Source organism: Podarcis liolepis (genome assembly GCF_965112155.1).
Source record: "Podarcis liolepis genome assembly, chromosome: 13".
Lineage (NCBI taxonomy): Eukaryota > Metazoa > Chordata > Lepidosauria > Squamata > Lacertidae > Podarcis > Podarcis liolepis.
The window spans coordinates 22177842-22202457 of record NC_139573.1 but is presented as its reverse complement, the minus strand read 5'-3'; the positions used below and the strand labels follow the sequence as shown (position 1 = coordinate 22202457).

Genomic DNA, 24616 nt, shown 5'->3' with positions numbered 1-24616 from the left:
CCTTTCCCTTCCTCCCCCACAACAAACACTCTGTGAGGTGAGTGGGGCTGAGAGACTTCCAAGAAGTGTGACTGGCCCAAGGTCACCCAGGAGTTGCATGTGGAGGAGCAGAGACCCGAACCCGGTTCACCAGATTACAAGTCCACCGCTCTTAACCCCTACACCACACTGGCTCTCACTGGCATGGCAGCTTCAGAGACATATCAGGACCCCTGCAGCACACCCAAGTTGCTTCTCTAGCCAGATCATTCTTCTTCCATTGCTCAAATTAAAACTACCCAAATTGTTTTGGGAAGCCTGGTATCAAGAGATCATTAGTGGGCTCACTTAACATGGTGGTGGTGAGCTGAGAGAGTGTGGCATCATCTTCATCATGTGCACACGGAGGGGCCTCGAAACTGCGTTTTAAACTGCTGTCTATCCGCAGATCTTAAATTGAGTCCATTTTCAGTCCTCACTGATAGGTGAGAACATGCAGAGTTGACCTCCTGAGCATGTGCAAAGTGTTTACCCTGTAGAAATGAGTAAACTATGTTGGCTGTTGAACGGTGACTCTGAAGGGGCAGGTTACTTAACAGGCTTGTTGCATAAGCTCCTTGGCAGCCTTCCGAACAGACACCTGGAAGAGGGATCCATTCTCCCTGGGGCTAAGCGAAGAGAGGGCACTTGGGGGTCTGGGAAGCTCTTAAAGAGGCAGCACTCCCTTAAGCCACCGTGCTTGAAAGCAACCCTTAAGCCTTGGTCGGAATGCCAACATTGTTTTGGGTTCGTTTTTGTTTGGAGGGTGGGGGGGATGTAGGAATTCCCAGTATCAAAGATTGCCATATATATTTAGTGTTTCACCGTGAAAACCCTTCCCTCTGCTTTACTGAAGCAGAAAGGTTGCCTTGATCTCAGCGGCACCTCGGCAAAGCTACCAGCTCTCCACTGTCCCACCCCGGAATAATTCACCCCGGGAGATCTTCTCCGCCCATTCCTGGTCCACGCCCCACAAACCGGATTCGGGAGCGCTTCAGCTCCCAAATCAGCGCCAGCCGCCGAACCATCACCAGCGCCTCAAGATCAAGGTAAGCGACACCCGCGGAAGCTGAGCTGCCTCCGGACTGCGGGCAGTGGAGGAGCGAGGAGCTGTCAGGGCACAAGGCAGGCAGGACTCCTGGTCTCCCTGGGATGATGAGGGCAGAACAAGACCGTCCAATGTCCTGGTGGACGACTAGTATTCAAGGCTGAGAGGGAGCGAGAGCCTGGGTCTTATTTTCCTGCACGAAGGCTTCAATCCTCATCGACCCATTTCCCAAGCAGAAAGACCGACTGAACTCAGGAGGACTTGTAGAAAGGGATGGGATTGTGAGGCTGTTTTTTTTTTAAATCTTGGTCCGCCCTGACCCTCGAAAAAGGACGCAGAGAGGACAAATTGCTTTGCTTGCAGGTGGCAAATGAGGTTGAGGATGGGGGTGAGACTTTCCCTTTTCTTCAGCAGTTATTTCAGTTCCCTCGCAGTGAAATCCCAGTTCCTTGCAATTATCTGATCCTATTATTCAGCCCAGCCTCAGAAATCCCTGCCAACTCCAGTCAAAGGGGAAGGTAGCGTATGCCAGATGTTGCGTAAGGTTTGGTTGAATTTCAAGCTCAGATTCCACTCATGTATTGTACACCTTCCTTGCATGGCGGCGGGGGGGGGGGGACTCACTCTGCCCAAGGCTGCAAGAAGCCCACTTTGCTTTAACTCCCTTTTTCTGCCAGGATGAAGCCCGATGCAGAGCCTGAGCGCCCGCCGCTGGTTTACGTCCAGGGAGTTGGCATGATCAAGACGTTTGCTGATGTCTTGGAAGAGGTGAAGGACTTCCAAGTTCATCCGGGGGACTTGCTGATCTCCACATACCCCAAGTCTGGTGAGTGAATTTCTTGGGCTGCTTCCCACTCAATGGGAAGGAAAGTTGCGATGCCTGCATTTGCAGGGTGTTGGACTAAAATTAAGGTTACCAGACGTCCCTGTTTCCTGGGGACAGTCCCCAGATTTACAAATCAGTCCCCATACAAAATCTATTGAAGCTGAAAAGTGTCCCCGGATTCACTGGAAAAAAGCTGGTAACCTTAACTAAAATGCCTCATTGGATCCCTTCCAACTCCACAATTCTGGGCTTCTGTGAAAAGGTGCTAAGCCCTTGAGGTAATGTTACATGGTCTAACACAGCCTCCAAATAGCAATGGCTTCCAAGACAGCTTAAAAGGGATCACGTTCTTTGCAGACTTGTGGCTGTACAAATATGCCGGTGTCGAGGTGGGAAGCAATGATTTCCCTGGTGAAAACAGGGACATAACTGGGCAGCTGTTGTCAGTGCTGGATTTAGGACTGTGCAGGCAGTTCCCCCCAACCGATGGGGGAAACAAAATAGAGGAGATCCATTGGAGGGCTGGGGCAAATTTTGGGCTCATGCAGAGTGCCATATTACAGTTGTAATATATCTCTAATCCTTACACTAAGAATTACTTTATTTATTACATTTGTATACCGCCCATTCTTCAAAAGATCTCTGGGCAGTGTATTAAAACATGAGATAAAAGCACAAGGGAAAGGGAAAGGGACCCCTGACCGTTAGGTCTAGTCGTGGACGACTCTGGGGTTGCGGCACTCATCTCGCTTTATTGGCCGAGGGAGCTGGCGTACAGCTTCCGGGTCATGTGGCCAGCATGACTAAGCCGCTTCTGGCGAACCAGAGCAGCGCACGGAAATGCCGTTTACCTTCCCACCGGAGCGGTACCTATTTATCTACTTGCAGTTTGATGTGCTTTCGAACTGCTAGGTTGGCAGAAGCAGGGACCGAGCAACGGGAGCTCACCCCGTCGCAGGGATTCGAACCACCGACCTTCTGATCAGCAAGCCCTAGGCTCTGTGGTTTAACCCACAGTGCCACCTGTGTTAAATAAATAGTTAAAACAGGACTCCTCCCCCCCCCCAGTCCACCATCACACAGTTTCCAGACTTCTTTTGGGGAGGATATGTACGCATGGGATTTATTTTAAGCAGGGCATGCTTTATGCTGGGGGGGGGGGCAGAACCCAGATATTTGTGATGCAATTAGTCAGTTAGTTAAGTATTTCTATTTATTTACTTGATTTGGGGGGCAGCTGCCCCCACCTGGGCTACAGCCATGACTGTAGGGTGTACAGTGGTACCTCGGTTTCCGAACTTAATCCATTCCAGAAGTCCGTTCTTAAACTGAAACCGTTCTGAAACTGAGTTGCACTTTCCCTAATGAGGCCTCCTGCCACCGGTTCCCTTCCACCATTCTGATTCCATTCTTAGACCAAGGTAAAGTTCACAAACCAGGACACTACTTCCAGTTTTACGGAATTCGTAAACCGAATAGTTCATAAACAGGACTGTTCTTAAACCGAGGTACCACTGTATATGTACCCTCAGGTGGCATATATAAGTTTTAAAGCACTCCCCCCCCCCAAAGCGTTCTGGAGAATGTAATTGACCCATTACAAAGTTACAATGCCCAGAAACCCTTAACAAAGTACAGCACCCAGAATTATTTGAGGAAACGTAGTTTGCATGTGCTTTAAATGTACGGCGTATGCAGCCTTAATCCTGGCTTTCCCTAAGTGCACTGCAATAGAGAATTTATGCAAAACACCCCTTCATGCGGTTTCAGGAACTACCTGGGTGAGCCAGGTCATCGACCTGATCTATAAAGAAGGCAATGTGGAGAAATGCAGCAACGAACCCATCTACCAGAGAGTCCCTTTCTTGGAGTTTGCTGTTGAAGGAGTTCCCAAAGGTAAAACACCCCAGAAGGCCAGCAATCCAGGAGTCCCTCACCCTAAGGTATGCTGTGGGGACAGGTCGTGAAAGATGGGGAGAGGAGAAACCTCTTTATTGACTTCTGTTTCCTCCCTCTCTTCCTCCCTCCAGGCATTGATCTGCTCAGAAAAGCACCTCGGCCATGTCTAATTAAAACACACCTTCCGGTCCAATTGCTTCCAAAATCATTCTGGGAAACGGATTGCAAGGTGAGAGGGTATATGGGCACCTGAATCTAGCAAGAGCAGGATCTGAAAGAGGTCACTGTGGAAGAAAGGGGCTGGAGTGTTAATCTGAAAGGAGGATCACAAAGTTGCCAGCAGGGCTGTGTATTCTATGCAGAAGAAGGTTATTGTTTTCAAAAAAAGGAATCTAAGTTTCTAGTCTATATATGAAAGATACTTAAATACTTTATTTAGAAAATATCTAAGTTACTAGTCCATATGAAAACAGGCTTGAAAATCTATGGGCAATGTAAAAATTTAAAAACCAGAGGTGGGGAGGGCTTTGCAGCATTTTGTAGTAGCCAAGGGGAGGGACTTCAAAACCTTTGCATTGCCCCTTGCCCTTCTGCCTGACTGGCAGAAGCAGAATAAATTATGCTGATCATCCATTTAATCTGCATGCTACTTTCTGCACTACAGATGATCTACGTGGCCAGAAACGCCAAAGATGTGGCTGTCTCGTATTATTACTTCTACCAAATGGCAAAAGTGCATCCTGATCCTGGAACGTGGGATGAATTCCTGGAGAAGTTTATGGCTGGAGACAGTAAGGACTGTGGGAGATAAGACAGAGGCAGAGGGCAAGGGCAATGACCCTGAAAGCCAAGGACAGAAAACTTGTGATCTTCTAGTTGTCATTGGACCCACCTGCTATATAGAAATTATGAAATTCCATATGGAATTATGAGCAAGTGTTTTACATAGATCTTACCTGGTTTGGAGGAGCTTTGTAAGTGTGAAGGTTCATATCCAGGCATTGCTCCTCTGGCTTCCCATTGCTTCTGGGCAGGTAGCGGTAGAATGAGATAAACAAATGATGAAGCTTCCTTATATTGAGTCAGATCGTGATAATCTGACTGACAGCAGCTCTTCAAGGTGTCTGTCAGACTTTCCCCAGTTCTGAAGATGGAACTTTGATCCTTATGTGTGTGGAAAATGTGCCGTGTTTTAGACTACCACTTCCATCAGCCCCAGCTGTCCTGACTAATGGTCAGGGAAGATGGGTGTTGCAGTCCAAAAAAAGGGGAAAAATAAGCTATAGTACTGAGTTGCAGCCTTACCCAGCAGAGGCCAGAATTTCCTCGTTTCTAGAAAGGTTCTCACGGAAGCCCATAATCTCTCTCTCCTCAGTCTCTTTTGGATCCTGGTACGACCATGTCAAAGGCTGGTGGGACAAGAGGAATGAACATAAGATGCTCTACCTTTTCTATGAAGACTTGAAAGAGGCAAGATTCCCACTCCCCGGTATAACCCTTTCAATGCCAGTTCTGCTGCAACGGCAAGCAAAGCCACCAAAATGTTCAAAGTGTAAACATAGCACATATAGAATGTATCATGCATGCACGCAGTTTGTCAGAAGGAACTGTGGTGTCTAGAGGGCCGGAACATCATTTGCCACATTCAAGAGGTGCACCAGACAAAATGATGGTTCCCACGTTGGGAAATTGGGAGGTCCACCTGGGTATTCCCATTCTGTACACTGCGTCCTTGTCCTTCTCCCCTGTCTTCCTTTCCCAACCCAGGGCTGGGGAAACCTAGCCAGATGGGCAGGGTATAAATAATAAATTATTATTATTAATTTATTAACCTAAGTCCCCCGGCTTCAACCCCCAATCATTGCTTATCTTCTAGAATCCTCAGCGGGAGATCCGAAAAATAATGGAATTCTTGGAGAGGCCACCAGATGACCGCCTGGTCGAGAAGATTGCTCACCACACCTCCTTCAAAGAGATGCAGAAGAACCAAATGGCCAATTACACAAGCATCCCTGCCACGATTATGGACCACAGTATCTCCCCTTTCATGAGGAAAGGTAAGCTGCACTGACACCTGGAGGGATGGGCTGAAGAGGGCTGAGATTCCAGGGGTCCCAGGGGTTCACCCCAGGGTCCATGTTTCCTGTTGGAAATGAGGCACAGCGGAGACTGTGGTATCTTTATGATATATGGTTTACATTTATACATATATACACATATATACATCCTGAGCCTGCAATGTACATCAAATGTACATCAATGTACATCAGTACATCAAAAGGGTCTTGTTTCTACCACAGCCACAGGCTTGGATTCAAGCAGAAATCAGCCACGACTCTTTCTTTCTCTCTGCCTTTCCAGCCTGAAGCTTTTTCCTCCAGGTCACATCACAGCAAACCCAGCCCCCAAATCTCAGGCTTTGTCCTTCTAACTCTCCGAGAGCTGGAGAAGGGGCCCGCCCATTTGTCATCTAGCACAAACCGCCTTGCCTTTGTTCTCTTAATGATCCATCAGCCAGGCGGTTACCTCATTGGGAAGCTAGCCTGGCTTGATTAGGTTTTAATACTTGCTAGGATTATAGGTGTCTGGCACCCACAAACACATAATATTATTGCTCAGAAGAGGTCTTGAGGCATCATAGGGCTTAGGGAGTGGGTACCAAAAAGGGATCAGCTTACTGGAGGAGGCAAATGTCCCCATCATCTGCATCACCACCGTCATCATCATCACATCATCACAAGTAGGGCCTGCAGATCTCTTCCTCTGCTTATGTACTTATTTATTATTGAAAACCCAATCATTTTTTTTGTTAAAAAAAATTCCAGACAAGTGGAATCTGCAGCTGCGTATTGCTGCATGGAGTACAGTGTGGAAAGGGCAGGAACTCCCCATTCCTCTTTTAGCCATCATATTTGACAGGTCTTTAGGTAGTAATGTTCATGTCTATCTTGTCCCTCTTTAATTGCCAGTGTCTTGACTCCCATTTCTTCCCATTTCAACCCAGGAATCACTGGCGATTGGAAGAACAAGTTCACAGTGGCTCAAAACGAGCGCTTTGATGCCGATTACAAGAGGCAGATGGAAGGAACGACCCTGCACTTCCGGACAGAGATTTGATCTCTCTGACTTCCCTTTTCGGGTGAGTCTCATTTTATTCCCATTCTATGGAATCTACTACCTTTGTTTCAGATTCTTAATATCAATTCCGCCCACCAGGTTTCTTGTTTGATGAACAGACCTTCATGTGAGTTAATAGAAAAGAGACAAAATACGGAAGCCATGATTATTGGATTCTCTCCCATGTCCACAAACGCTCCTGAACATGCACAATACTATCCAGCTTTCTCCCTAGCGGACAACTCTTCCTTGATGTTGCCTGCTGGTGTGTAGGTGGACACTTCCAGAAGAGCTGTTTATTGAGCATTTGTGCTGATTTGTTTGCAGGGAGGTTAGATGATCCTGTGTCAAACCAAGTGTTATTCTGCACTTCCCATCACTTTTCTTATTGCAAAAAGTGGATTTCTGTACTACTTTTCATATTGTAAAAGTCTGATCTTTGGATAAGTGGCTTTGTTGTTCAAGACTGCCTAACTAACTATAATGGTGCAAGCTGTATTTGTTGGTATATGATTGAATCCCACCCAAAAATAGCAATTGTCTAGCAGAGCCGTGTGTGTGTGTTTGTGTGTGTGTGTGTGTGTGTGTGAGAGAGAGAGAGAGAGAGAGAGAGAGAGAGAGAGAGAGTGCACAGGATTCATCAGTTCACCCATTCCCAAAATCTCAGTCCTGGTGTCAGAGGTCAACATAGTTGGACACTTGCTGAGGGTCATACCCCAGCAAAAGGCTCACTGCCACTCCTGGAGCCCCTTGCCTTGGTGCTGCTTCTCCTTGCCATTGCTGCCCATTCAGTTGTCCCCTCTTAGCAAGTGAGTAGTGTCAGGAACAAGGAGAAGGTAAAAAGGTAAAAGGTAAAGGGCCCCTGGACAGTTAAGCCCAGTCAAAGGCGACTATGGGGTGTGGCACTCAACCCGCTTCCGGCTGAGTGGCCGGCGTTTGTGCACAGCTTTCTGGGTCACGTGGCCAGCATGACTAAACTGCTTCTGGCACCAACGGGACACCATGACAAGTGCCAGAATGCACAGAAATGCTGTTTACCTTCCCACCACAGCAGTACCTATTTATCTACTTGTACTGGTGTGCTTTCAAACTGCTAGGTTGGCAGGAGCTGGGACACAGCAACGGAAACTCACACGGTTGCATGGATTCGAACTGCTGACCTTTCAATCGGCAAGCCCAAGAGGCTCAGTGGTTTAGACCACAGCGCCAACCTCTCCCCCAACAAGTAGAAACAGCAGGCTCCATTCCCTTACCTGCTCCCTCTGGGCAGTTGTGTGACTTGAGCAGCGCCCAGAGAAAGAGGGCTAGTGAATGGGGAACAGTAACAGCAGTGAAAATGAGCAGGGGGACCCCGTGGAATCTGGAGCTGGCACTATTTCCCCTTCCTTCAAAACCCATATTTCCTTTGGGGCCTTTGGTATAATCTCCTAATCTTCCTTCCCTACTATAACAAAGCTTCAAATACAGCCACATCCCCTCCAACATTTAAAGCATATGACTTCCTCCCCAAGAGTCCTGGGAACTGTAGTTTACCAAGAGTGCTCTGTGAGGATTAAACTACAGTTCCCAGAGTTCTTTGGGGCAACAAGTGTCCTTTTAAATGGTGTGGATATGAGTGCGATGGCATCTGCCCACATCATTCCCTCCCTTGCTCTCCCCATTGTTTGTTTTAGATTGTAAACTGTTTGGCGCCAGGAAAACACCCCGTGTTGTCTCTGGAAGATGCCACCATGTGCCTTGATGGTGTAAAGACGAAGATCAAGCCAAGATGCCTTCATGACCCCTTCAAGAAACAGCCAGTTTCCCAAAGTGCTGCTATGTAGTTTTTCCAGCCACTGTGTAGCTTTGGAGCTGTCAATTCTTATCAGCCTGTGTCTAGAACAACCACAAACTAATGTTCAGCTCAATTTATAGCTCAGTAAGCTGTGAATCCTTGACCTCCCTTCCTAGACAGCAGATGCAGGAAGGAGTTCAAGAAAATCTGGTTGTTACATTCCAAAAGGAACGTCTCTTTTTTTGCCTCTCTCTCTATCCTGCTTTGACCCTGGAGAGGCTTTTTAAAAATAGAATGATCTGGTCTCAAAGAAGCCCACTTTTTATAGAATTTTAGCAAAGACATATATTTTGCATTACTTAAGCAGAGTACATGACATGCACTTAAAAAACCTTCCCAAATCGTCAGGTTGATACTCTGCTCATATCTCGTATTACCACCATTAATAAATACTTTTATTGAAAAGCTTTTTTGTCCTCGTCCTTTATTAATTTAACAACATTAGTGTTGAGCTTCAGCAAATGATTTCCTGTATCAGCAGGGGGTTAGGCCGAATGAGCTTTGTGGTACCTTCCTGCTGTAAGCAAAGTTTCAAGGGTAAGTATATCTTTGAGTTGATGGCTATATTCAAGAAAAAGCACATGTGGAATGTGCAGTTTCATCTGGAAATAATCATCATCGTAACCTGAGAGGACTGCAGCCTTCCAGCCAGAACCTATGTTTCCTCCAAGAAGGTGGTGCTCTGTAAACTGGACTGCTGAGCATCCCAAGGGGCAAAGGAGTCGGATGAGCTGAATTTCCCTGCCTTCTGCTCTTCCTACTGTCATTTGGGGAGTGAGTATAACAAGAAACAAAGCCAGGCACCAACTGCCTCACACTGAAACAGCCTTGGAGCATGAAGCATTGCCAAACTTTTTAGTTTTTTAAATGATACTTTAAATATCATTATTATATATCAGCAGTGAGAGCATTTGGGTCAAAATTAAGGGAGAGAAGAATAACAGAGACCTCATTGTGGGAGTTTACTATAGATCCCCAAGCCAAACGGAGGACATAGATGATGCCTTCCTGGAACAGATGGCCAAGCATGCAAAAGGAAGGGAGATAGTAGTAATGGGGGACTTCAATTACCCGGATATTTGTTGGACGTCAAACTCAGCCAAGAGCATAAGGTCAAACAGATTCCTCACTGGCCTTGCAGACAACTTCATTGTCCAGAAAGTGGGAGAAGCAACAAGAGGAACAGCCATTTTAGATCTGGTCCTAACCAATGTTGATGACTTGGTTAGTGGGGTAGATGTGGAAGGATCATTAGGCGCGAGTGATCATGCTCTTCTGAAGTTTACTATACAGCGGAAAGGAGCAGCCAAGCATACTAGGACTCAATTTCTTGACTTTAAGAAAGCCAACTTCATAAAACTTAGGGAAGTGCTGGGTGAGATCCCATGGACAGCAATACTAAAAGGAAAGGGAGTTCATGATGGCTGGGAGTTTGTTAAGAGGGAGATAGTAAAAGCACAACGTCAGGCAATACCAATGAGACGGAAACATGGAAGGTGCCTAAAGAAGCCAGGGTGGCTATCTAAAGAACTTTTAACTGAGTTAAGATTAAAAAAGGATGTGTACAAAAAATGGAAAAGGGGGGAAACCACCAAAGAGGAATTCAAACAAATAGCCAGTACGTGTAGACACAAAGTCAGAAAAGCTAAAGCACAGAATGAACTGAGGCTTGCTAGAGAGGTTAAAAGCAACAAAAAAGGCTTTTATGGGTATGTTCGTAGCAAAAGGAAGAACAAAGAAACAGTGGGGTCACTCAGAGGAGAAGATGGTGAAATGCAAACAGGGGACACAGAAAGGGCTGAACTCTTCAATGCCTTCTTTGCCTCAGTCTTCTCCGATAAAGAAAACAATGCCCGACCTGAAGAATTTGGAGCAAATGATTCAGCAAAGGAAACACAGCCCAGAATAACTAAGGAGATAGTACAAGAATACTTGGCTAGTTTAGATGTATTCAAGTCTCCAGGGCCAGATGAACTGCATCCAAGAGTATTAAAAGAACTGGCAGATGTGATCTCAGAACCACTGGCAGTCATCTTTGAGAATTCCTGGAGAACAGGCGAAGTCCCGGCAGACTGGAGGAGGGCAAATGTTGTCCCTATTTTCAAAAAGGGGAAAAGAGAGGACCCAAATAATTACCGCCCAGTCAGTCTGACATCAATACCAGGGAAGATTCTGGAGCAGATCATTAAGAAAACAGTCTGTGAGCACCTAGAAAGGAATGCTGTGATCACCAATAGTCAGCATGGATTTCTGAAAAATAAGTCATGTCAGACTAACCTGATCTCGTTTTTTGACAGAATTACAAGCCTGGTAGATGAAGGGAACTCAGTGGATATAGCCTACCTTGATTTCAGTAAGGCATTTGACAAGGTGCCCCATGATATTCTTGTAAAGAAGCTGGTAAAATGCGGTCTTGACTATGCTACCACTCAGTGGATTTGTAACTGGCTGACTGACCGAACCCAAAGGGTGCTCATCAATGGTTCCTCTTCATCCTGGAGAAGAGTGACTAGTGGGGTGCCACAGGGTTCTGTCTTGGGCCCGGTCTTATTCAACATCTTTATCAACGACTTGGATGATGGACTCAAGGGCATCCTGATCAAATTTGCAGATGACACCAAACTGGGAGGGGTGGCTAACACCCCAGAGGACAGGATCACACTTCAAAACGACCTTGACAGATTAGAGAACTGGGCAAAAACAAACAAGATGAATTTTAACAGGGAGAAATGTAAAGTATTGCACTTGGGCAAAAAAAATGAGAGGCACAAATACAAGATGGGTGACACCTGGCTTGAGAGCAGTACATGTGAAAAGGATCTAGGAGTCTTGGTTGACCACAAACTTGACATGAGCCAACAGTGTGACGCGGCAGCTAAAAAAGCCAATGCAATTCTGGTCTGCATCAATAGGAGTATAGCATCTAGATCAAGGGAAGTAATAGTGCCACTGTATTCTGCTCTGGTCAGACCTCACCTGGAGTACTGTGTCCAGTTCTGGGCACCACAATTCAAGAAGGACACTGACAAACTGGAATGTGTCCAGAGGAGGGCAACCAAAATGGTCAAAGGCCTGGAAACGATGCCTTATGAGGAACGGCTAAGGGAGCTGGGCATGTTTACCCTGGAGAAGAGGAGGTTAAGGGGTGATATGATAGCCATGTTCAAATATATAAAAGGATGTCACATAGAGGAGGGAGAAAGGTTGTTTTCTGCTGCTCCAGAGAAGCGGACACGGAGCAATGGATCCAAACTACAAGAAAGAAGATTCCACCTAAACATTAGGAAGAACTTCCTGACAGTAAGAGCTGTTCGACAGTGCAATTTGCTGCCAAGGAGTGTGGTGGAGTCTCCTACTTTGGAGGTCTTTAAGCAGAGGCTTGACAGCCATATGTCAGGAGTGCTCTGATGGTGTTTCCTGCTTGGCAGGGGGTTGGACTCGATGGCCCTTGTGGTCTCTTCCAACTCTATGATTCTATGATTCTATGATTCTATGAAATACTGTATTCCATCAAAACTATTCAAAGACTGTTGAAACTCATACACAGGCAGCAAAACTTAATCCCCTAATTAAACCCTTAACTTCAGTGTGGGAAAAACTTAAGGAAGCTATGAATTAAACAGACACTAGTGTAGAAAGTCAGAAACATCACACCAGTTGCATTCATCTACATGGCCCTGTAAAGAAAAAGTGAAGGATTATTATAATACAGTGGTACCTCAGGTTACATATACTTCAGGTTACATACGCTTCAGGTTACAGACTCCGCTAACCCAGAAATATTACCTCAGGTTAAGAACTTTGCTTCAGGATGAGAACAGAAATTGGGCGGCGGCCATGCGGCGGCAGCAGGAGGCCCCATTAGCTAAAGTGGTGCTTCAGGTTAAGAACAGTTTCAGGTTAAGAACAGACCTCCGGAACGAATTAAGTACGTAACAAGAGGTACCACTGTAATAATAATAATTTATTATTTATACCCCACCCATCTGGCTGAGTTTCCCCAGCCACTCTGGGCAGCTCCCAATTGAGTGTTAAAAACAACACAGCATTAAACAGGGTTGCCTTCAGATGTCTTTTAAAAAGTAAGGTTTATAAATGTTATGAAATAAATAATCTTTACATCAGACTTGGACCCAATAGCTATTCAAATAGAGAAAAATAGAGGATTCCCTCTCTAATGTAGGACACATGACTGCCCTGCTGTGATCTTGACTACTGAGAAAAGGAATTTAAGGTGTGTGTGAGAGAGAGAGGAGGGGGGGACATCTAGGAGGTTGAAAATGAGTTAGCAGACCGGTATACTGCAGAGCTGGAACTGAGCTTGATGTGGGCTTGCAGCTGAAGCTGAGGACCTGCAAGAACAGATTTGATGTAGGAGATCTCACCACACACTTTCATAAAGTGGGTGCCAATGGGATGGTCTTGGATTTTGATCAAAGCAGTGGCAGGCAGAGGAAATTATACCCTTGGCCATGCTAGCTGGCGCTGATGGCAGTTATAGTTTACACCACATCTGAAGGAAAATCCATTGCCTACCCCTCCAATAGGTTCCCAACAAGCTAAAATACACACAGAGAGAGACAGAAACAGGAGCTCCACAGAAATATTTAGCCTGTTCCTACCCACTTTCCATGGACCTCTATGGTCTACAATGGGGGGGGGGGGGTTGAAGAGAGCACAGATAGGAACTGCAACTGTCTTATTCCCCTCTACTCCCCCCAGAGACATAGCTTCAGTCAAAACTGGGGGGGGGGGCAAATAGGTTGTTTTAAAGCGTACGTGTGAGGAAACAACTGATCTCACACCCTGTTTTGGCCCTCTGCTAAGTTTTTGAGCTGCAGTTTCCAGCACGTGATCTGAGAGGATTTGCCTTTTGTTGGAACTACCTTAATACTTCACCCTTCCCATCAGATGATGCAAAGAATTTGCCAGAGGATTACTGGATTTTCCCCTTTGAGGATTACAGCGATGTGCTTCAACATGTGACGGGTTTTTTAATGTTATAAACTTGTTGCAAGTACAGAGGCGGTTAGGTGACATTGAAATATACTGTGCTTTTGCAATACGCCGTATTTCATCATATATTTATTTGGTGGAAAGCGCTGAACGCCACCCCACCCTTCTGTTTCAACACTTCCCAGGACAGTTTATAAGGAATGGTTAACCAGTGGCGTAGCGTGGGGGGTGCAGGGGGGGCCTGCCGCACCGGGCGCAACATCTGGGGGGGGCGTAGAAGAGACTCGAGTGCTAAAATCCACGGGTTACGGGGCACAAATTACTTGCCTTGCCCCGGGTGCTGACAACCCACGCTACGCCACTGTGGTTAACAACACAATCTTTTGCTTCTGTTCAGAAGTTTTCAATCCCATTGAGTTCAGTGGGAACTTAATGCCAAGTTGCTGACCATAGGATTGCAATCCAAATAATTAAAACTAACAAAAAACACTGCAACGTATTTCTCAGGACAGCAATCAAATATATCAGAAGCATGAAAACAGGCCCAGAAAATACATTACAAAAAAAGTATTGAATAAATTGAGACATCTCAGAAAGATTGTTCCAACGGGAAATCTCAATTTCCGCTTCAGTCTGGCTGTCAGCCACCTCCTTTCAGCAAAACAGTCCATGATTGGAACTGAGCGACAAATAGGTGGCTGCTTATGCATTGCCAGAAAAGAGGGAACACATCATTTTAAGAGAGGACACAGGTATGGGAAAAATTTGCACATGCTAATTTATAGACATTGATGCAATTGTAAGAAGGATTACTATACAGTGGTACCTCGGTTTAATAACAGTCCTGTTTACAAACGATTCGGTTTACGAACTCCAGAAAACCGGAAGTAGTGTCCCAGTTTGCGAACTTTACCTCGGTCTAAGAACAGAAGCCGAACGGTGGAAGGGAACCGGTGGCGGGAGGCCTCATTAGGGAAAGCGCATCTCGGTTTAAGAACGGTTTCGGTTTAAGAATGGACTTCCGGAACAGATTAAGTTCGTAAATTGAGGTACCACTGTAATTTTGGATATAAACGAAACACATCTCTCCACAACACTATGGCCGTTTCCAGGCGACCTGTTGAGTATCCGTCCTAATTATTTTGCACAAATTTGCAGGGTGGTTATAAAGAGTGTTGAGCATTGATTCTGACTTGTTGGCAGGGAAATTACCGTATTTTTTGCTCTATAAGACGCACCAGACCACAAGACGCACCTAGTTTTTGGAGGAGGAAAACAAGAAAAAAAATATTCTGAATCTCAGAAGCCAGAACAGCAAGAGGGATCGCTGTGCAGTGAAAGCAGCAATCCCTCTTGCTGTTCTGGCTTCTGGGATAGCTGCGCAGTCTGCATTCGCTCCATAAGACGCACACACATTTCCCCTTACTTTTTAGGAGGGAAAAAGTGAGTCTTATAGAGCAAAAAATACGGTAAGAGGACATTGGGTCAGGCAATTGTTATCTAGTGCAGTTTCCTGTCACTTTGGTGATTTTGCTCTTGAGTTTCTTGATGTGTTTACTGAGGTTGTTACATAAGAGGGCCAAATCCACTTGAATTGCACAGCCTGAATTTACCAATCTGCAGTTGAAGCCGACCTGAAAAATGGCAACAGCTTGGAAGTGGCTTTTGACCAGGTGACCTGCTATGGGCCTCCTTTGTTTACTCTTCAGGTGCTAAATGTTGATGGGACACTTCAAGGCTTCTGATGCTGCTCTGCTTTCCCTTCTGAAGGTTATTTATCTTTTGAATCCAACTTGGACCAGACAGCCCTTCAAGAAGGGGGAAGGGCATCCTCTATAGGGATGGGCAAACCCCTCAATTTCAGCTCCGCTCAGTTTCTCATTTTTCTCATTCTTAAATTCGGTCCTCCAGATTAGCTTGCAATTTAAAAAAAGGAAGATTAATCAGTATGGTATTTTAGTGTGAATTTCACCTCTTTGAACATAATTTTGCCCAATATTTTTGCAACATGTATTTACCGCAATATTTCTACTTTCCCAGATAAAATGGATTTTTGTGTTATTCTGACATATGTGCATTTTTGTACACATGACTTGGCTGGAGAACTGCACACTAAAATTCAAAGAAGTGTGAAGGACAGCTGCCCTTGGAAAGGGAAGATAAGGTGGATTCATCCCATAATGTGAACTGATAATGTGAATTTCTTCCCCTATCCTGAGTTCTCTGACCCTCAGCCACCCTAGAGACAAGATGGTTCCACAAGCCTATTCTGTCCCTTTCCTGCTGCAGAGCTACTCGCAGTTTGGGGTGCGGTTGTTTGCGTTTCTTGCCTGCTGTCTTTTCTTGGCTCCCATTATGTGTTGACACACTGAGGCAGATCCTGGCAGAAAACCAAGGAGGGGGTGAGATACACACACACAACCCAGAACAAACTTAGTTGGACTCTAAGGTGCTACTGGACAATTTATTTTTGTATCTCAACACACACACATCAGTTCAAGAACCCAGAGGGAGACAATAGCAACATAACCTCCCCTGGCCTGGCTTTGGTTTGGCAGGCCTGCCCAAAGCTGTGTGCAATTTCGAAAACAATTTGATGTTGCAAAATCGAGCCGAGCCGAAATTTCTCATGAGAGATTTTTCAACCGCCTGGAAGAACCATGTTGAGAGGAGAGGGTTGGTCTGGAATCTTGCACTGCTTGAAGAGTGAAGCTGTGCACAACAATACCTTTTAAGCCTTAAGGGCAAGAAAGCTGCTTTCCTTTCCTTTTTTGTTTTTAAAAAGAAAGCATTTACATTTCTCAAATGCTGACCCAACTAGCAAACATAGGATTTGCACCGCTGTCTTCTGGAATTGTCATACATACACATCTTTGGGTATGACAGACTCTCTCTAAAAGCTTGAATCATCCAGCAGCAGAACAGAGAAAAATCCAGAATCTAGATAGCCAGAGGCCTTCGCCAGCAAATGGATTGGCCAACACGATTTTTAAAAGTGCTTGATCAGTGAGGGTGGGAGCTTCTGAGTTTTTTACTTGAGGAGGGGTGGAGCCTAGAAGATCATCTCATGGTCACTGGGGAGGTGGTGGGATCTTGAAAGTACTTCAGCCCGGAAGTGTGTTTGTGCCACCCCAATCTCTGAGTGGTGAAAGATTCCAGGCACTTGCCCCGGGTTCGTGTTTCCTTTTGAAATCAGGCTCAGGGAAGACTGTGGTGTCTTTGTGTTATATGACTTATTTACACACATATACAGCCTGAGCCTACAATGGAGGGGTTCAAAGCATCAACATCCCAAAAGGGTCTTGTTTCTCCTATTGCCATAGCTTTGGATTCAAGCAGAGATCTTGGATGGTGCTCTCTGCTGTTCCAGGATATCGCTTTTGCATACAACTTCTAGCTCACATAACTCCTAACTCTCAACTCTGACTTCTATTCCTTCTCACAAGTTGAGGGAGGGGCTCCACCCAATTGCATCTCCCACAGCCCCTTCCTTTGCAGACTAGTCTGGCTGGATTAGTTTTTAACACTTGCCTAATTCCAGGGATCAAAGGGGTCCGGCACGCACAAACTCATAACAATACCTTGTTTATTCGACAAAATGCCAAAGAGCCAAACTTGAGGCAAAGGTATCAAACCCTGCTCAAGTCTTGGCAGCGTTTTTATCAGTGGCTGGGCGGATCTGTTTAACAGTGTTAATCTGCAAACCCTGTAAAGATTAAATGGATTTTTAACAAGCTTAAAACTGACTGGTAAAGTTCACAGCCACACAGGAGAGAGGCCAAAAATGAGACGAACAAGGGCCTTTTATGGCTGAAAGGAATCGGGTGATGGAGAGGGGTGGGGCCTCAGAGAGAGATTCAGTCTGTATCCTGTGAACCCCCACCGCTGGTCTGGAAATCATCTGCACAGGACGTCAACCACAGTTCACAAATATCCTGCTGTTCTTTATTAATTGCTACATTTTGATGAACTTCCCACCAAACCAGTTTTGATCCAAATCAAGAATGACTTAGGTGCATTTTAAGCTGGAAACGTGCATTTTAAGCTGGTAAAGACACCAGGCCTGAAAATGTTAATATCCCATTCCCCGTGAAGAGAAAACCCTCACAATTCTAAACTCTGAATCCAGAGCCAGCCACACTGATGTTGTTGGGCTTGCAAGACCACCATTTTGTGAATGGCATTTTTATTTGGGGCAGCGCACATGGCTCTTTCCTCACCCTCTCTTTTTGTGTTTCCCAACACCCATATAGCTGCCCAGAGTAGCTGGGGAAACCCAGCCAGTTGGGTGGGGTATAAATAATATAATTATAATTATAATTATAAAAATTATTATGGGCCAGGCTGAGATGCTCAGTTGCCCAAGGCCACCAAATGAGATTTAATGGCTGCTCAATATCCAATGCCTTGAATCCATTTGGTCTGAAGCCCAAGCTTGCCCCACAAGTCAAAAGCTCAGCCTTAATTCCCACAAGTACAGAATTCATGTAAAACATTTCTATCGCTTTGCAGTGTGCTGTTGTGGTTAGGGGACATGGGATCTATATTACTCTGGATTAAAAAACCTGTCTGCTGCACCTATCAGTTTCTGTTTTATGAACTCTGCAATTGTAACAGTCCATTTGAGAGATCTGGTTCCTCGCCACGCCACCAGCATCCACTAGAGGGTGCTGTCACTTCTTCTTGGTTTCTTTGCAAGCCACTACATAGCGCTGAGCTACATTGAGGGGTGGAGAGTAGCCGTCTGCATAGCTGGTGTCTTCAAACAGCACAGAGTAATCGTCCTGCGGCTGAGAGAGAGACGGGGGCAGAGGAGAAAGTTATGCATTATCTCACAGAGGGGAAAGGCCCTAGGTCCCATGACCTCAACAGATAACCCCAGAGGAAATTCACCCTAAGAGCAATGTTAATCAACTACTTTGTAGGATGACTTGGTCAAAGCAGGCTGTCCCCTGCCCCAGACCCCTGCTACCTTCCAACACTTGCAATTCACAGAATCACAGGCACAAAGACCCAGGGTGGGAAGCAGGGGGACACACAGGATCAAGCCCCACATTGCAGAAGTGCTAGATGACAGCAACACATGCATTCGCTTCATTTGGATGCAACTAGAACTCCAGTTCAGCGTTTCACGAACAAGCTCCCCTTTTTTCTCCTCCTGCAATGGCTGTGGGAATCAACCGTGGTTTGAAGAGGGCTCGTTTCAGTAAGACTAACCACAGTGTAACAAGGTTAGGACACAATGCCAAACCATAGTTTAGCCCCGCATCCAAACGAGACCATTATATCTGCAGCAGTGCTCACGGTTTGCACGAAGAACCCAAGCTCAGTCTCCCAGTAGATCCATTTCAAATGCATGGATAGCAGAAGAATGGAAAGACCTCTGGCAGAAAGTGGTCATCAGCCAGGGCAGGCGTTGCTCGGCTTAGCAGTTCTCAACCTGTGGGTCCCCAGATGTTGTTGGACTACAACTCCCATCATCCCTGAGCTCTGGCCTTGCTAGCTATGGGTGATGGGAGTTGTAGTTCAACAACATCTGGGGACCTACAGGTTGAGAAAGGGTGGCTTAGATGGACCAATGAACTGACGCCATATAAGGCAGCTTTATATGTGGGAAGCAGGTTAGATGGCTTCCAAAATAGTTTAGACAAAATTCATGGGCAGTAGGCCTCCGTGGCTATTAGTCAGAGCAAGAAGAAGCAAAACTTTTATGTTCAGAGCCAGATGTTGACAACAAACCGCTGGAGATGGCTATCAAGGGACAGAATGGGGTTTTTCAGAGGTATCTGGCAGGATTCTGGCAGAAGCAGAATGCCAGGCTAAATGGACTTTTTGGTCTCGTTTGGGCAAGGCGGTTTTTATGTTGGCCTATAGGAGTCCGTGCAAGACCAACGGGAGAGAAAGCGTTGGAGTCTCAGCTGCCCTGCCCTGTGGCCTCTTCCTTACCCGCTGTGGAGGAGTGTGGATAAGTGCTCGGTAGAAACAGGTAGTTTGTGGGTACAAGGCCAGGACCAGCTGATCTTTCTGGAACAAGGCCTCAGGGTCTGTTTCAGGGTTGGCCTTCCACTGGGGCAGGGGGATGATGCGGCGGCGGCTCAAGGTGTGGCGCCTGGAGAGAAGAAGCAGAGATTAAGGGGAGGGGGCAAATCTGACATTCCCTCATCCCCTTCAAGAGTCTCTTCTTCACTTACTCTTTCCCTTCTTCGTCAATGTCATCCACCTCATACCTGGGGAAGAGAACACGGCAGGTGAGAATTCAATGTAAGCAAAACCATAAGGCTGTACAAAAAAAAGGAAGGTGGATTCCAACTTTCCCATGGACACCAAGCGGTGTGCATGGGAAAATTAGGATCCATCTTCTTTAGAAAACGTTTCTGCACCTAACACAAATGCAACACAGGTTTTGTGGTATGGTCACCTATGTAGAATGCCTAGATAATTTATTTTATATCATTTAGCTGCTGAAGTCAGAATCTTCTCTGTTAGAAAGTCATCATCAGAACCAAAGAGGCAATAAGAAAAAAAAAATGGTCACAGCAACTTGTCAGGACATACCTCTACTGAGATGTATATTTTAGGACCCACTATTTTAAATTACTGTGGCCCACCCCGGGACCCTAGGGTGAAAGGCAGCCAATAAATCAAAATTAAGAAAAATAATAGTAGCAGGTGTGCCAATCTTTATACTTCAAACAACAAAGCTAACAAGCAATTTCCACCAAGATGGTAGAGGACCTTTCCTGAAGTAGGCCTGGCCTGCAGCATGGCCTGGCATTGTCTAGTAAGAGGCTGTGGACATTTGATGCACAATAGCTCAAAGCTTCTGAAAAGGAGGCTCTGGACTATGAAGCCAGAAGACGGCATGTCCAAAGCCAGGGTGAGCCAGGAGAAACTGGGCCACCCAGCAAAACACCAGCCAGAACCTCAGCTCAGGACTTCCAAGAGTACCATTTGATGAAGACAATTCTGGGAATGCAAATTACCTTGCCCTACTTCAGAGCTGCTCATTACAGAACTTTTACTTCTGTATCAAAGAAGGCACCAGAGAAAACAAAAACCCAGCGCTGACCTCCGAAAAGGACAGAAGGAACCAACCAGGCTTTTCCGCAATGTTCCTCTCCCACTTGGCTCTCCAGATGTTGAAATACAACTCCCATCAATTCCAGCCACTGGTCTTGTTTGCTGGCGCTGATGGGAGTTGCAGCTCAGAAACAGCTGGAGGGCTAAAGGTTCCCCATGCCTGCATTAGGCCACCACGAAGCCACTTTCTCTGAAGATGTAGCTGCTCACTTTTCAGCACCTCCTAGAGAACAGGCTCCAGGTGACCATTGCATTCATTCATACATCAATTTGGGCTCAGTCATTGTCACACAGACATGCCCAAACCACCACCAGACCTCTTGAAGAATCCTTTCTGAAAATACATTTCTCCCTGAGGGCTTTAGACAGGGAAGGCCAAGCATCCACAGACTTCAAAATCCAACTTCTGGTGGCTGAAACACCCATTCCTGGTCCCGGATGCCTGTCCAAACACAGGGCTCCCCAAGCCGAATGCTACCTGTGACTAAAGGACGTGGAACCCCAGACTGCCTTCTAGCGAAGTCCTGTAGCCCCAGATCTACCAGACACACTCACTTGTTGGTGGCGTGGTTGTAGCTCACGGCCTCAGCCAAGATCCACTGCTCGTCTCCATCAACCGTCTTGACACGAGCAGCCACTTTGTCGCCTGGCTTGGCCACGTAGTCGCTAGAGGCAGGGATGGCACCACAGAGAGGGGGAGGTCTGCGGTGGAGAGGGAGAGAGAAGCAGCTGTAAGCAAGGCTGAAGCATAAACACACAGGAGAGGTCCCCAGCACCCACCATGCGCCCCCTGAATAATCACTTCTCTCCAGGTTTCCCAATCCACAAGGGAAGAGTCATGGCCGACTGCTGAAGGAGCGTCATCAGCACACCGCGGCGCATGGTTTTGCGTGGCGGCTCCGAGTCGTTGTAGAGGCCGGCAATCTTGGCAGCTGTTAAGAGGAGAGAGAAACAACAAGGAGGGCTTGGTTAGTGTCCAGGAAGCTCTTAAGAACATAAGAAGAGCCTGATGGATCAGGCCAATGGTCCATCTACTCCAGCATCTTTTTCTCCCAATGGCTGACAAGATGCTTTTGTTTTAGCCCCTGGCTTCCCCACTTCCTTCCTGAAGAGGAGAGGAGGACCCTCAGCTAACTTATTTCAACCACAGCACCACTCAGGGAAATCAAACTCACCCAAAGATTGCCCACGAAATAGCTTGGAAAGCCATACACCGCCGGCCCTCTATTTCTCCTGCTCCCTTGGCTAGTTAAAATGTTGCTGGCTTACGCTGGGATGGTTTGAAGCTGTTTGCTCCAAAGCTATTCACCCAACACAACTGATCTTGCCTTCTTGGGACCTTGTAGCACTCACCTATACGGCGTTCTTCCAGAAGAGACTTAATTTCTGCAATCTTGTCCAAGTCCTTGCGCAGGATGCTAGAAAAGGAGGCAGAAACCCCAAGTAAGAGACAATGGGAATTTCTTAAGGGAGTCGAAGTATCCCCACTGGAACATAACACTGAGCTGCACTCACTTGCATTCTGCTTCTGCATCAGCCTTGGCTGTTGTGTAGAGGCCACGTAATTTGGTCCGATAATATGGAGAAACTGAGCGGGAGACAGACAGGGAGATGAGACAGTAAACAGGAGGCCAAGGTTTCAGTTTCCCACAATTCTTCCCTCACCCCTAGCCCTTTGGTCTAGTGGTATCTAAAATAGAAAAACCAGGAAAGAACTGAGGTCTTGGAGAGTATAAAGCAGATGTTTTAAAGTGGAGTGGAGTTGCAACTCACTCTTGTTTTCTGTCTGCATTCTCTCGTGCGTTTTCTGGATGTTGACTAGGTTGTGTTCACTTCTTGATCGTTCCTCCTAGGAAGGAAAGAGCTTATGGGTTACTTTATCAGCCATACAGAGTATCTACTTTAATACACAGACCATATTCACCCAACCTGCCACAGTCAAACCAATATTCTGTCCACCCCTCAAGATACAGACGCTTGACACAGCATCAAAACAAAATGGCAGCCACAAATTACCATACTCCTTCCATCCCAAGAAACTGCTGGAGAGGCCCTTTCTTCTCCTGTGCTGGACATCCACAAGCAAAGAAGACTCTCTTTATCTGACCCAACTCACTTCCTATCGCTTCAGATTCCAGGAAAGCTACCATGTTACCTGTGTCTGTTTGATAAGCTGGTGCAACTCCCCCAGGAGCTCAGCGATGCGGGAATCGGCTGATACCAGAGCCATGTTACTGAAAGGGATAAAAAAGAAAAGAAAATTTAACTCAAAAATTGATTTCCTATGTTGTGCTTTATCTTGACTGTACTATTACATTCTGTGGAAATTCTGCTCTTCAACATACAGCAAAGCTAATAGATTTTCCTAAGAGTTGGGAGGAGGGGTGAATGGGATTGAGGGCTTGTTTACTGTCACAAATGTGGACCTGTTTTTTCAGGATTGCAGAAGAGGTTTATCCTTAGAACCACAGAACTGTAGAGTTGGGAGGGACTTACACACAGGATACAGAACAAATGTGCTTGGGGTGACATCAATGAACAGCACCTATCAAGATAATGATAACTCTTAATATGTGCAATTATGCAAAGCAGTGTGATAAAAAAAGGGTTTTCCCCCTAAACAAGTTTATAGATGAAGGGATTCCATTCTGCAGTAGAATGCCAAATAATGTGCTGGGAATTATTCCATGTTAACTCAGAGCCCCTCCAACTGTCCTTCATTCATGATGATTTTGGTGGACTGTCATACACAATCCCACTTTCAATACTATTTGTATCCTTGCTGGCAGAAATCTGTTGTTTTGAAGAAACAGCATAAATCATTTGTTAAGTCTGAGACTAATTGGCCATTTACTATCACATCCCTCAATGGGCTTCTTTTGGTTCTTCGTTTATCTAGGCTTCAGACACTCATGCTGCACCAGAATTAAATATAACAATCCCGCTTAGAACCACACTCCCAGCATGCACCACGGCCAGGCACCACTGAACAGAGGCCAAAATCCCAACATGCCATGCGGCCTGACAGTGCGAGATCTTACTGTAGCCTTGAATCACATTTGCTGCAGGCGCGCCTGTATAACCGGCGTGCACACGTGCCCCGGTTACACGCACTAAACATATCCTGAACACGCGTCAAGCCATACATACGTTCTGCTGTTTGCGCATCGAGGAAAGCTCTACCGCACATCCCCGCATACTGTTGCTGGCATAATGGGAACTGCCTGCTCGAGTTCCCGGATGCGAAACCCCGGCAAGCCTTGCCCCGTTGCCAGTGGCAGGGCATAGCTTCAGTGACGTTTCTTGAGTGCGTCCGTCATTACTGCGGCGCCAAGTGGAAGGTCGCGTGTGCTTAACTTATGGGTTCCAGCAAAGAAGAGGGAACTGGGATATTGCCTATTTTATCTGCCACCGCTCATTTCGCTTGAGCGAGCTGCTGCTGACTGTCCTACTTATGTGGGATTAAACTCTCTGAGTTAGCCCACTAATCTTCCGATGGCGAGAAGCGAACTGCTCTTTCAAACTGCCATCCTTCCTTTTTGATGGATGTAATAATAGAATACTAAATGGTTTAGCTTTTGTAAAATATGCAGAGATATATGATATGCAAAATGAACCATGGAAAGAGAAGAAGGGAAGTCATTGATACTTTAAGGATGCTTAAATGAGTATTCTAAATTGTAAAACAGAAAATTTAATAAAAATGTTTTATATAGATATATATAACTGCCAACCTTCTCTTTCTGCAAACTTCACCTTTTATCCTGTATCACATTTTGCCCTTACATGTGATTATTTCCCGCCCCCCCCCCACGCCCACAGCACTGTCGATAGTGAT

General features: G+C 46.0%; 2 protein-coding genes across 6 annotated transcripts; one reads left to right on the top strand and one right to left on the bottom strand.

The window, feature by feature from the left end:
- Positions 1–585: 585 nt before the first annotated feature.
- LOC310691312 (sulfotransferase 1A1-like) lies at positions 586–9147 on the top strand. 3 transcript variants are annotated; one of them, XM_083471049.1, is made up of 9 exons: positions 586–1067; positions 1744–1892; positions 3663–3788; positions 3923–4020; positions 4456–4582; positions 5167–5261; positions 5668–5848; positions 6796–6930; positions 8582–9147. In XM_083471049.1, exons 2-8 carry the CDS (start codon positions 1745–1747, stop codon positions 6906–6908), a joined length of 888 nt encoding a protein of 295 aa, XP_083327175.1. In that variant the 5' UTR covers positions 586–1067; position 1744; the 3' UTR covers positions 6909–6930; positions 8582–9147. The 3 variants fall into 3 exon arrangements, with proteins under 3 accessions (XP_083327175.1, XP_083327177.1, XP_083327176.1); XM_083471051.1 differs by lacking the exon at positions 8582–9147 and adding an exon at positions 7008–7148 and having other exon boundaries at positions 599–1067; XM_083471050.1 differs by lacking the exon at positions 586–1067 and adding an exon at positions 1088–1143.
- An 8474-nt stretch (positions 9148–17621) lies between these two features.
- SGF29 (SAGA complex associated factor 29) lies at positions 17622–24044 on the bottom strand. 3 transcript variants are annotated; one of them, XM_083472179.1, is made up of 11 exons: positions 23929–24033; positions 23275–23323; positions 22934–23012; positions 22552–22627; positions 22294–22366; positions 22132–22196; positions 21581–21710; positions 21334–21480; positions 19890–19925; positions 19645–19807; positions 17622–18488 (listed from the first exon to the last, which is right to left on the bottom strand). In XM_083472179.1, the coding sequence occupies exons 3-11, from the start codon at positions 23006–23008 to the stop codon at positions 18372–18374; spliced, it is 882 nt and encodes a 293-aa protein (XP_083328305.1). In that variant the 5' UTR covers positions 23009–23012; positions 23275–23323; positions 23929–24033; the 3' UTR covers positions 17622–18371. The 3 variants fall into 3 exon arrangements, with proteins under 3 accessions (XP_083328305.1, XP_083328304.1, XP_083328306.1); XM_083472178.1 differs by lacking the exon at positions 23275–23323 and having other exon boundaries at positions 23929–24044; XM_083472180.1 differs by lacking the exons at positions 23275–23323; positions 23929–24033 and adding an exon at positions 23633–23678.
- Positions 24045–24616: the final 572 nt, after the last annotated feature.

Excerpts from the sequence above, each read along its gene's own strand:
- SGF29 (XM_083472178.1), bottom strand. The coding sequence starts at position 23,008 with ATGGCTCTGGTATCAGCCGATTCCCGCATCGCTGAGCTCCTGGGGGAG. Across the intron at positions 21,711-22,131 it reads TCTGGAAGAACGCCGTATAG|CTGCCAAGATTGCCGGCCTC; the intron begins GTGAGTGCTACA and ends TCCTCTTAACAG. Across the intron at positions 21,481-21,580 it reads ATTGGGAAACCTGGAGAGAA|ACCTCCCCCTCTCTGTGGTG; the intron begins GTGATTATTCAG and ends TCTCCACCGCAG.
- LOC310691312 (XM_083471049.1), top strand. The coding sequence starts at position 1,745 with ATGAAGCCCGATGCAGAGCCTGAGCGCCCGCCGCTGGTTTACGTCCAG. Across the intron at positions 4,021-4,455 it reads TCTGGGAAACGGATTGCAAG|ATGATCTACGTGGCCAGAAA; the intron begins GTGAGAGGGTAT and ends TCTGCACTACAG. Across the intron at positions 5,262-5,667 it reads TCTATGAAGACTTGAAAGAG|AATCCTCAGCGGGAGATCCG; the intron begins GCAAGATTCCCA and ends CTTATCTTCTAG.